We start from the raw sequence: 12916 nt of genomic DNA, 5'->3' as shown, positions 1-12916 counted from the left end.
ACAAACACGGAAATGTTCACAGTAAGAAAACCTTGAGGAGTGGGAGCTGCGGAGGCCAGTCAACAGAGGTCTGCTGTGGTCAGATTAAGAAAACAGGCCATAGGACAGCTTGGATTTGCTCTCTAGGAAAAGCAGAATAATTCCTGAAGGGTGGGACTGAAGAGTCTCAAAGGGTAGCATTGATGTCATTCACACATGGGTGGCAGGTCATATACACACTTCTCCTAACCCTAAAAAGCAAACCAAGTCCTTGGAACATATTCAAGTGAGTAAGCCAAGGTTCAAACGATTCAGAGTCTGATCAAACAGCACATCAAGGTGTATTTCTAACAGAGGGAAGGCCAGAATCTTACATCAGGTCAGGCCCATGGTCCAGAGAATTAAAACTCTCTGGGTTGATGCAGGAAAACTCACATGTCAGAAAATATACACACTGTCCAAGGCCAGCTGTCTAAGAATCTTCTTACCTGATCTGAGTCAAGTGTCACACGTAGTCCCAGTTTGGTCATTCCATCTTCCTTCAGAAGCTTCAGGTGGGGACAGAGAGCAAGGCAGAAAGCCTTGGCTATGTGCTCAGTCAGCCGGCTATGATCTGCCGGATCACTCAGGCAACTGTGCTGGTCGTCATTTTCTAGGAAAAATGCCTGTTCCCCAAACAAGAGAGACTTTTAACCTTGTGCCCAGGAGATGTGGGAAGAAACAAGTGCATCAGCTTCACTGTGTGAGCACCCCCATCCACTGAGCTGTGCAAAAAGACCTGACAGGATACCTCAAAGTCCCTGGGTCAAAAGTAGGGCACTAACATCTTACATCTAAGAAACAGTCTGAGTCTCTGCATCGACAAAGTGGTAGCAGCAACCTGCCTATCTCCCTGAAAGCCATGGTCAGGGTCATAATGGTACATTCTACTCAGAACCAGAAAAGGCTTACATTTTGCATTGTGCACGTCTAAAAGGTAATTCCTATATGTGGGTGGTTTTCTTAGGAATTGATCTTAGAATCTAAGAGAACAGCCCCTATAGCTTATGTGACCCAAACCCTTCATATTACAGATTATTCATAGAAAAGCAGTGAATCACCCAAGTGCATGTAAGTACTGAGAGACAGAGGCAGGGTTGAGCCCAGATCTGGGTCTTCTGCCTCCTATCACAGTGCTTTTCCTGCCACACAGCCTCGCCTCTGCTGAGCCAGAGCTATGTCAGTGTCCACTGCACTGGACATAGGCAGAAGCAGAGCAAAGACCTGAGTCCTAGTCACATACAGGGGAATGACAAGCAAGTCCTTTGGCCTCTTGATGCCCAACTTGACTTTATAAAATGGAAAGCACCTGTCCTCTCTAGTTACTACAAAAAGTAAATGATATATAATCAAAATATGCTTAAACACCAACACCCAGCTTACTGCTCAATGAGCAGCTTATACTAAGTGTTCTTTATATATTTAGAATATACTTTACTTACACTTTAGTATTCTTACACTAAGAATACTAAAAAGGGGTCAGCTCTGAAGCCCTGTGACTGACACGAGTGAGAGGGGCAGCATGGAATGAGGGAAAGGGCTCTGGAGTGGGAGTCAGGAGGCCTCTGGCCTTTGCTCTGCTGGTAACTAGCATCAGGCAAGTCACAAGTCACACAGCCTCTCTGAGCAGCCTTTCTCATTAAGCAAACGAACAGATCACCCCCCTGACTAACTGGGTTACTGGGGAGCAAAAAGGAGGGAACAGAGGTCAAACTGCTTCATAAGCAATAGAGTTTTACATGTTTCAGAGTCTGCACTACTCAAAATGTGTCTAAGGAATAGTCATAAAGCAAGTAGCTAAGACCACTGAGCTGCGTATGAAAACACTGAGCCTGGGATGAAGGACGTGCCACTTGGAACAACAGCTCAGGAATCACAGAACCAGAGTCTAGTCTCTGTGCTATCAGGAACCAGCTATGCGAACCTGGGTTAGGCTTGTAACCTCGTGTGGCCTCAGTTTCCTTGTGTGTAAAATGGAAAAGCTAGAAGTCACAGAACTTTTTAAAGAATTACTTCTAAAATTGCAAGGAATCTTAGAGATCTTTAACTTAAGAGTTTATTTTATAGATAAGTATAAATAAGGTTCAAAAGAAATTGGGAGACCTATGACCCACCTGTTTATTCTCAGAGAATAAACTTTCTGACTTGTCTGACATCTACACACATACTGGGTCTCTGCCCTGCTCCTCTCATTTCCAGGTTAACCTCTAATACAGCTTTCAAGTTAAGAACAATATAGTGGAAAAGATCTTAGTAGCTGGCCAGATCTGGGTTTGAATCAGGACTTTGACATTACTTATTTGCCATATAAGCTTGGACAAGGTACTCAGTCTCCAAACTTTAGTTTTCTTCTGTTTTTTAAATTACAGTTGACAAACTAGTTTTCTATCGATGAAATAAGTTAAATTTTTTAAGACCGTGTTATCTGAAATAGTTTAACTGGGAGTGCAGCATAACTAGCCCAGCTTTCTAAATAATACACCAAAGATGGTATGTTCCATTCAGAGATGTACCCTCATGAATTCCAGTGCAAACACATCTCGAACAGCTGCGGAGGAAGGAGCAGACAGACTTCAGTGCTAGCAGCCTGCACTCGGTGGCATTTTTTGCTGGTGAGCTAAGACAGGTCAGAGGGAACTGGAGTACAGAAGATGGACAGACTTTTGTTCCTACCCTCCAGCATCATCCCAGAATGTGTCTCTGAGACTAGCAAAAACTTTTGCTCAAAGGGGGTAAAGAATACCAAGTTTAATTTCCTTACTTCTGTCCATCTGATGACTTTTCCGTTTGCTTTATACTCTGATCCATGGAATATCTTCACACTTGTTATAGACTCCATTGACTTCCCATCTATAGGACTTACGACACTAAAAGAGAGGCAAAGAGAAAAGATAGAAGCAGTTCTCGAAGTTAGAAGAGCTTACTTTTCTTATCAAATCTTGCTACTAATTACACTGGGTACCTTGCCAAACACATCCGTGCAACATATCACAGCAAGAAGCCCTACACAAAAATATCAGAACAGTGCTCATGGGATGGGCTCACTAAAACAATTCAAAGAACACACATACAAAAATGGACTCATGACTCCAGGAGCTGGTTATTTCAATATAAAGGAATTGTTTACTCAGACCTGCTCTCTTCTTGCAGCATTCCTTCCTTCAGTGAACGCATAGCTGCCCACCCAGTCTTGTTCTCCCCCTGCTCTGTCCCAGCCCTGTGCTCCTGACCATAACGACACCCACCGTGGTGTACTCGTCATACATTTGTGTATCTGTCTTACAAATGAACTTCTGAAGAGGAGGAATATGGAATGCTCACCTTTGTGTGCTATATTCTCAGTTTGGACACACTACTTGGAACATAGGAGATTAATAAATGTTTACTGATTTAAAAGAATTATTTAACCGAATATATTAATTAAGGCAGTGCTGGTGTGAACTGATGAACAGGTACCTATATTATCTATCACAACAAATTCCCTTCAGTGCTGAATTATCATGTGTAGATTACTGAATAGAAAGGCCCACTTTTTACAGTCATTTCCTCTCCAAAATATATAACAAGTATAAATAAGTGGAGATACATACTCATTGGTGATGAGGAGTCACAATGGAATCACAAAGATTCCAAACTCTTCCTAACCATTTTCAAATTTGTTTATGTTTTTCAATCTCTATGTATATAAGATGAAATTAAACTTCAATATCAGGGATTCACTTCATTCACTTTAATTAAAATTATTTAAACTATTTTAAGTTTAATTGCTAATTCATCAGACAACAATGTCAAAGAAAGAACATCCTTTGTTGATTAGCACTCTTTCCAGAGATGATACCCAGGCAGAGGGACAAGCAGGAAAACATTCTATTTATACACTACAAACTAAACTCCTGAGTTGGAGAGTCTTTCCTATTTTCTAAGATGCTACCAATGGCACTTGTTGTAGGAAGAGGAAACCTGCTTGTTAGTTACCAATATGTTATGGCATGAGATTTTCAGATTATCAATTTTTTGTTCCTAATAACCATGTTCATTTCCAACTACAACAGAATTAAACACAAATCAATTCTGAAATTAATTTGCCAGTGAAGTATGGGAAGATAAAGGGTTATTTGTAAAATATTCAAATGCACTCAAATGATTTAGAAATTGCTTTTTTAGTTCAATAACAAGTTTTTGTGCCATGCTGTAAATGCCCCCTATCTGCCTTTGGGCCTGCTATTCCCTCAGACTTGAATGCCTACTCTACCCCAGCTATGTGGCAAATACCTACTCATCATACCAGGTTCAGCTGAAGCAACAGCCATTTCTCTATGAAGCTGTTCTTGAATACTGCCCTACTTGAATACTGTCGTTCTGGAATACTGAAGCTTCCTCTTTCCTTTATCTTCACTGTAACCTATAGTGTTTTCTAGGAGCATTTTCCATACTTTGATGCACTTATTTATAACTATTTCAAACCCAGACTGAGCCACTTATCAGCTGGGACCATGCAGAATTCATTTTTGTATCTCCAGAGGCCCACACATAGAATTATTATTGCCTGAAGAAAGGATGGAAGGATGGATGGGAGAAAGCTTAATACAATGAAGTATAATATATCATTTATTCAATCAACTTTTTAAAGTACCTGCTAGGTGCCAGACAGTGCTCTGGATGCTGGTAATATAAACCAGACAAAAATCCCTGCCCTCATGGAGCTTACATCCCAGGGACAGTATAATAAAATAAGTAAAAAATTTTGTCTGTTAGAAAGTTATAAGTGCTCTTGAGAACTATACTGCACAGAAGGGGAATAGGAAGTATTGGGGGTGGGAGGGAAGAAATGTGCAGGACAGGGTTATTATTTAGATAGGTTGGCCAGGGAAGGCCTTACTGAGAAAGTGACATTTTAGAAAATTCTGAAGGCAGTGAGGGAGTGACCCATGTGGCTACCTAGGGGCAAAGTACGAGTTGAATAAACAACAAGTTCAAGGGCAGAAATATAGTTGGGGTGTCCAAGCAAGAAAGTAGGTATTGCTTCTGAGAAGTAAGGGGAGGCAGAGGGATGCACAGATTGTGTGAGGCCTTAGAGGTCATAAAAACTTTGGTTTTTACCCTGAATGATATTGGAAGTCAGTGGTGGGTTTTGAACAGAGAAGAGACACTGTATGTAGTATTAGGCTGTGGGGAGGGAACAGGCCAAGACTAGAAACAAGGAAACCAATTAAGCGGCTCCTGCAATAACACATACCAAATAATGGTGGTCTGGACTAGGATGATGGCAGCAGAGGTAGTAAGACTCCGAGTCTGTATATATGTTGAAGTAAAGCTAATAGGATTTACTATTGGATTAGGTATAGGGTATGAGATACGGGCAACTCCAAGATTTTGGTTTCAACCATCAGAACAAGAGTTGCCATATATTGGGAAAGAGTATAGCATTGGAAGCCCAAGGAGGTGGTCCTAGCCCTGCCACTTCCTAGCTTTGAGAAGTTATTTATCCTTTTGGCTCTTGTTTACTCATCTGTAATATGGGAATAACATTAGTTCTATCAAATTAAATAATATTAATAAAAGTTTTGCAAACCATAAAAGACTTAGGTATTACTACTATCTCAATAACTTTAGATAAATTGTTTTGTTTCATCAATTTCTGCCCTCCTTCTCCCTTCAAAAATATGCACAGACGGGGGCGGGGGTAGATGCCAGGTGCAGGGGATGAATGAGGGGGAAAGGGGACATCTGTAAGACTTTCAACAATAAAGACAAATTAAAATAATAATAATAATAATAATATGTAGGGAAACTCCTTCAGAGATGAAGTCAAGAAACCAGAAATTTAAAATTCTATGTTATGTACACAAAGCAGTCCTTTCTCTTAGGCAGCGCTTCAGTCGAGTTATAAAACACCAGTGGAGACAAACCCAGAGCCCAACCCATAACCAGGGCCTCGGGGGGAGTGTGCTGCATTTACCCCTTGTTGACGTTCTTGTCGTCATCCACCCACTGGACGTGGATGTGCTCCTGGGGATCCTCGGTGTCTGCCTTGCCACAGGTGATGGTGAAGTCCTTCATCTCTCGCAGCGCCTGCCTCAAGGCATCCATGTTCTCTGCAGTGATCTGGACCATGACGCCATCTGAGAATCACCACCGAGATGATACAGATGAAAACAATGAAAAGCCAGGGAAAGTGGCAGGTGAAAAACGGTACCTGGCATCTAGCAAACCCCTCTGGGATTAAATGTACAACTTTGCTCTGCTCTTTAAAGCTGACAGACACAAACAGGTTTTGTTCTTTGAGCCAAACTCTTACTTACTGAAAGTGCTATGAGGAGCAAGCACCAAGAGGTGTTCTGCTAAAAACACCTGCCTGTTGATTTCACTTTAGACACAACAGGGTTTCTCCTGTATCCCAAGTGATGACTGCAATATTCTTGTGAGTAACAGGGACTGAACTTCATCTACATATTTACAGATATGCACCCAATGATATATTTAAACTTAGACTATGTCCCCTTGGATACCTTATCCCAAAGTTCTGAAAGGCCATTTCTTAATTTTTCTGTACTGTCCCACAGGATCTCTACTACTAACTCCCTTTTTTGGAGAACTAAGCACCATTATGACAGTTTTAAATAGCTGAAGAATGAGATGCTACTGAATAAATGATGAGTCCAGAACTCTATGGCAACAATGTCAAAACTTCCTTTAGTATCCTTTGCTTTTCAGTTGTACAACTGGGGCTGAACTAACGTACATGCAGTAAACAACTCATTCTTTACCTTCCACAATACTGGACTTGGCAAGATAGCCTGAAGAGGATTTCAGAGCGCCACTGAACACAAAGAAACTGGCACCAGTCACTGAAATGGCAAAAGAAATAGTTTAGTAAAGACAGACCCTGAGATTGAGAATAGTAATAAAATATTTACTAGTTTGGAACTCCATCATCATCCAGAAAACAAAAAAACACCAACTCTATACAGGATAATATGCAAGTAACCAATAATTCTAATGCTTATGAGAGACTGGGAATGAGGTTTTATTGTACACTCTTCCATTGTTTTGCTCTTCCTCCAATCAAGAATCAGAGAATCTTAGAGGCAGAGAAATCTTAGTGGTTAAATCTAGGATGTGGCCTGAAGCCTGTTTTTCCAAATAAAATTATATTGGAACAAGCCATGTCCATTCATTTACACAGTGTCTATGGCAGTTTTTGAAATACAGTGTCACAGAGTTGAGTAGTTGACGACAAAGACTGCAGGCCTGCAAAGCCTAAAATATACAGAAAAAAATCTGCTGACCCCTGATCTAATTCACTGGTTTCCAGGGTATTTTTTAGATCAAATATATTTTGAATATAGAGATATGGTTGCCAACTATTTTATTTACCAAGTGGAGCTATTAAGAAAATAAGCACATATTTAAAAGACAAACACCTGCCCTAGCTGGTTTGGCTCATGGTTAGAGCACTGGCCTGCGGACTAAAGGGTCCCCGGTTCGATTCTGGCCAAGGATTCGGCCAAGGGCCTATACCTCGGCTGTGGGCTCAGTTCCCTGCCCCAGTAGGCTCGGGAGAGGGAGGCAGCCAATCGATGTGTCTCTCTCACATCAATGTTTTGCTCTCTCTCTCTCTCTCCCCCTCCCCTGTCCACTCTCTGAAAAAGCAATGGACAAAATATCCTTGGGTGAAGATTACAACAAAACAAAATAAAATCCAAAAAATAAAAGACAAACACCTGATACCATTCGCTCTTCATAAAAGAAAGGATATTTAATACATTTAGCTTTATGAAAACTTCTCTACACTGTCTTTATTTCCCCACATCTTAAATTGGACTGAGCTGTTCCAACTCCCTACCCAACGGCCCTACAAGTATCTCTAACAGGTAGGTCATCCAGCCTTTGTCAAGGCTCCTACTGAAGGAGCCCACAACAGCACAGGGCAGTCCATCCCGCTTCTCGATCACTCTCGGTGCTATAGAGTGTGAGACAGTGTGCTCTCAGACTGAGCCCAAATCTAGATCCCGGTTACTTTCACCCAATGGTGCTGGTTTTGGCCTTTTGTAGCTACAAAGAGCAAGCTGAATCTTATTTCCACATAATAGAAAACCTTAAAAATAGAGAGAGCTATTTTTCACTCTCTTCCAATTTATACCTTTTGAAGTTAAACATTTATACTTCAGTCAGGATGTCTTCCTTTGGCCTACTTTCCAGATTTCTCACAGGCCTTGAATCATCCTCTGAAGAACCTCCAGTTTTACCAATGGGTATCATCAATTACCTTAATGATATCTAGAACTTACTTAAATATTCTAGGTGTGATTTGACAAACAGGGAGCATCTGAATAGTATTACAAAGGCTAAATACCTTTTATGCCTTTACTAAACAACTGATTTAAAATATATATTAAAGAAAGTAACCTGCAGTATTAATAAAGCACACTAAAGAAAGCTGGTTTTAGGAGATATTCTGAGGGAAGAAAGAATTATGGCCAAATAAATTCAGGAAGGGCTAGGCACCACCCTCCTTTTGGAAAATCACAATACACATCAGCTTATTAAAGTCTCTGAAAAGTCCTACAGTAAAGAAATCTGTTTAAACTTGTTTAACTCAGGATTTCTCAGTTTAATGTATTAAGCAAGACTTTTATCTATTTATGTGAATATTTTTTAAAACCACAGAACCTGATAAGACACTTCAGAAAATGTCACACCGAGCAGTGACTCTTAAATTCTAATGTGCATTTGAATCACACAGGGATTGTGTTAAATGCAAATTCTGATTTAGCAGATCTGGGGCGTACATAGACTCTTCATTTCTAACAATTTCTTAAGTGATGAGACCACATTCTGAGTACCAGTGAACCTAGGAGCCTCCCTTCCGAATCCTGTCAACCTTTGAGTGTGGTCATTCAACAAGCTCCAAATCTAAGTATATTCTCACTATGGCCTAGTCTCCTACCTTCAGATACAGGTGCTGGCCCTGTCAACATCCTGAGGCAGTATTTTCTAATGTTCCCAATAACAGAGATGCCATTTGCAACTCTGAGTCTGGCTACTTGGGGAGTCAACATAACCCTGGAGAATAAACCTGCAAAGGTTAATTTAATCAGGTTGTTTGTGGTCACCCTTCTATAAAGTGTTATGGGGCTGAGACATCCATCTCTCCAAGTACAGTACAATCCTCTATTATCATCATCTCCATCAGCTCAAATGCTCACCCTTTCTGGGCTGATTGTGAATACTGATAGCCTGGGTCTGATAGTTCCCATCATCATTCTGTACACACACAAGATGAGAGTCTGCCTTCTCATTGAAACAGGCACCACCGGCCAGGACATGCTCATTAGACTTGTTCATGGCTTTCATCATCTGCAATCAAAAAAGAGGATTAGCTTTCTTATCTGCCAAGAATGGGATTATTTAAGGAAGAGCTTTAGAGGCACTTAGAACAGTGAGTGCAAGGGCCCTGGGGTGGCGGCATGGTAGAGTGCCTGGTAGTTTCAAGGAACATTAAGGACAGTGTGGCTGGAGCTGAGTGACAGAAAAAGAAGAGGTGTAAGAAGTTAGGTTAGAGAGGTAATGGGTTAAGGAGTACAAATAGGGTAGAGGAATTCACCTTTTATTCTGAGTAGGATAAAAGATCTTTGGAGGGTTTTGAGCAGAGGAGTGATATGATCTGACTTAAACAGGATCACTCTGGCTACTGTGCTGAGCACAGACTGATGGGGGAAAGGGTACCAGTGGAAGACCATGGAAGGCTAATGGACAAATCCAGGGCAGAGATGATGTTAACTTAAGACCAAGACAGGTCCAAGGATTGAGAGGTGGTTGGATTCTAGATACAGCAGAATTTCCTGATAGATTAAACATGGGGTATAAAGGAAAAGACAGATGACTCCAAAGTTTTAGGCCTGGTAACTAGAAGGATAGGACTGTCATTAACTTAGGGAAGGCTGCAAGAAGAACAGGTTTTAAGGGAAGATCAGGAGGTCAGAGTTGAACTTGTTAAGTTTGGGGTGCCTATGCCAATAGAGATGTCAAGTGGGGAGTAAGAAACTCAAGCCTACAAAACAGGAGAGAGATTCAGGCTGGAGAAAGACACTTGGAAGACATCAGTAGAGAGAATATTTAAGGCCAGAGGATTGGACAGATCACCAAGGAAATGGACAGATACAAATAAACTTAAAAGGACTGAGCCTTTGGGTATTCTAAAACAAGTGAGAAAGGGGGTCAGACAGGGAGATGAACAAAGATAGAAATTAAATTGTGGGAGATGGAGGATGCGTTAGGAGTCCACTACTTCTTGTGGTGCTTGAACATATGAGATTAGAGCTGGTGGTCTCAAGACCAACAGTGGCAGCAAAGTTGTGAGCGCTGGGAGACAGGGTGAGCTAGGGATTTGTCTAGAAGCAGTGTTCTGGAGCCACTATTCATGGGGGGAGGGGACAGTCTTATTCTGAGCATGCAGTGTTCGGCAGTGACCTTCTGTTGCAATCAGTGTTCCTTCCTGGGGATCCTCTTTTATTTTAATTTATACCTGTGGTTAAATACTGTCTTCTACATAAAACACTAGGAATAGTTATACCAATAGTCAATGGAACACCACTTCCCTTCTCTGCACTATTTTCCAGTGCATATTTCACCAACTCGCATCATTCTTTAGAAAAGAGAACTACTCGTTCCTCTTCTCTAAGAGAAAAGAAAGTATTCCTTGAAGGCCAGAAGATAAAACATTACTCAGACTTTAGGGCCATCTGTAGTGAGTAGTACACATAGGATGTGTGGAATTCTAGGCATGCTTAGAACAGGGAGGATAAACAAAAGCCTATCTGAGAAAATGCCATCTAAGCTGATACCTGAAAAATGAGAGTTAGGCAGGTGAAGAAGAGGGGAATTGTGCATCAATAAGGAAATAGCTTGTACAAAGTTATAAAGCAAAAAAGAAACAGTTTAGGAAGTAATAAGAAAGATTATGGGTATAAATGAAAAAATGAATGAGAGGAAAAGTAGAATATTGTGGTTGATTAAATGAAATAATGTATAAGAGATTACTTTTTCAAATATAAAGTGGAGACTTATTAGACTCAACACAGTTCAACTCTCCAAGATTGTGAAAGATACAATTATATTGAATTAAAACAAAAATTGGCCCAGCAGGCGTGGCTCAGCAGTTGAACATCGACCTAGGATCCAGGCGACTGGGGTCCAATTCCTGGTCAGGGCACATGCCCGGGTTGCGGGCTCGATCCCCAGTTGGGGGCGTGCAGGAGGCAGCTGATCAATGACTCTCTCATCATTGATGTTTCTATGTCTCTCTCTCCCTCTCCTTTCCTCTCTTTGAAATCAATAAAGAAATATTTAAAAAACAAACAAACAAAAACACAAAAATTGAATTAGAAAAAAAAAGTCATTCTGCTAAATCAGGTAAGAAAAATATGATAATAAATTGGTGAACTTTACTGAAAATGAAACGTAATACATGACAAGAAATACAGTTACTATTTTTGAACAAAGATTTCTGAACCTGCACAACCATAAACCTAGGAGGCAGAATTCAGATAAAGACAAATAATATGAATGGCAGCTGCTGTCATGAGTGTCGTTAGTGAGTACTGAAATAACTATGGGGAGCCTCATAGCTTTTACAGATATACTAAACAGACCACTTCCCAATACAAAGCACCATCTTGCAAACACCAAGGATAGCAATATATGTCACTGATTTGGGGATGATATCTGATCACCTTACTTCCGGACAGTAAGCAATCACAATGTTCTTACTCATCTTTGTATTTCAGAACACAGAATATATTTAAGCTATGTTTGTGAAACAGATAATAAAGCTTCAAATATGAGAAATAAAACAAGTTTTCAAAGCATAATCTCTTTTAATACTATTAGGGCACAAATTATATAAAAATAGTTCACTTTAAAGATTTGCCTCTACCTAGTCTAGTCTATTAATGCTTGATATTTATTCCAAGGTAGGACTAACAGCTAAAAACTACTAATTGTATCCCAGAAAAAATTAAGCATACATTCTAGCTACTATTTTCTATTCTTCTGAAAAAAAGCCATCACAGAGAAAGCCATGGGTAAAGGCTTTCTTCCCACAGGTCATTCTCACATATAGCAATGCGGAACCCTGAGCTTCTAAGTCCAGGAAAACATTTGTGTGATTCTAAGTGCATACCAAGTATACAATATCTATTGAATGTACAATTGAGTAAGTAAATAGAAGTCTGAATAAAGGAGGGGAGGAAAAAAAGAGAGAAAAAAAGAAAAAAAAAAAGGAAGAGAGGAAAAAAAGAGAGGGAAGGAGGAAATTATTTCGGACCATGAAGTAGTGAAAGGCCGGGCCGGGCATGGGCTAGGCAGTTGAGCATCAACCTAGGATCCAGGAGATGGTGGTTCAGTTCCCAGTCGGGGCACATGCCCAGGTTGCGGGCTCGATACCCATTTGGAGTCGTGCAGGAGGCAGCTGATCAATGACTCTCTCATCATTGATGTTTCTCTCTCTCTCTCTCTCCCTCTCCCTTCCTCTCTGAAATCAATAAAGATATTAAAAAAAAAAAAAAAAGTGGTGAAAGAAGTAATCAGGGAGTTACCACCCTGCCTAAAAAACAACAAATTTAAACAAACAACACATTTTAAGCATTATATCAAGCTAAGTTTTAAAATAAAATTTCTCTTTTAAACCACATTTCTACTAGACATTTTAGAAACAATTTTAAAAAAATTTTAAATTCAAGAAAGATTTCACATGACAAATAGGTAAAGAGCATTGTTTACATAACTTTGTTAATAAGTGTATATTATGACAATTCTATTTTAGTTACAAAATATGGCTTAATTCAGGATGCAATCATTAGCTTTTGGAACCTTACTTAAATGTCCTTTCAGGACT

The 12916-nt window shown here is 40.2% G+C and overlaps 1 protein-coding gene across 2 annotated transcripts in view; it reads right to left on the bottom strand.

Annotated features, from left to right (window-relative positions):
* The window catches only part of ZFYVE9 (zinc finger FYVE-type containing 9), a 91360-nt gene that overhangs the window by 8124 nt on the left and 70320 nt on the right, over nucleotides 1-12916 (bottom strand). For both annotated transcript variants that reach the window (XM_087820432.1, XM_087820431.1), the window contains 5 exons: nucleotides 9228-9378; nucleotides 6786-6866; nucleotides 5978-6140; nucleotides 2780-2885; nucleotides 468-644 (listed from right to left, as the gene is read on the bottom strand). In XM_087820432.1, the coding sequence (XP_087676558.1) occupies nucleotides 468-644; nucleotides 2780-2885; nucleotides 5978-6140; nucleotides 6786-6866; nucleotides 9228-9378 (678 nt within the window). The remainder of the gene's footprint in view (nucleotides 1-467; nucleotides 645-2779; nucleotides 2886-5977; nucleotides 6141-6785; nucleotides 6867-9227; nucleotides 9379-12916) is intronic.

This window comes from Miniopterus natalensis, chromosome 9, assembly GCF_054644295.1.
Source record: "Miniopterus natalensis isolate mMinNat1 chromosome 9, mMinNat1.hap1, whole genome shotgun sequence".
Taxonomy (NCBI): Eukaryota; Metazoa; Chordata; class Mammalia; order Chiroptera; family Miniopteridae; genus Miniopterus; species Miniopterus natalensis.
Note: the sequence above shows the minus strand (reverse complement) of the source record. Positions and strands in the feature narration are given on the sequence as shown.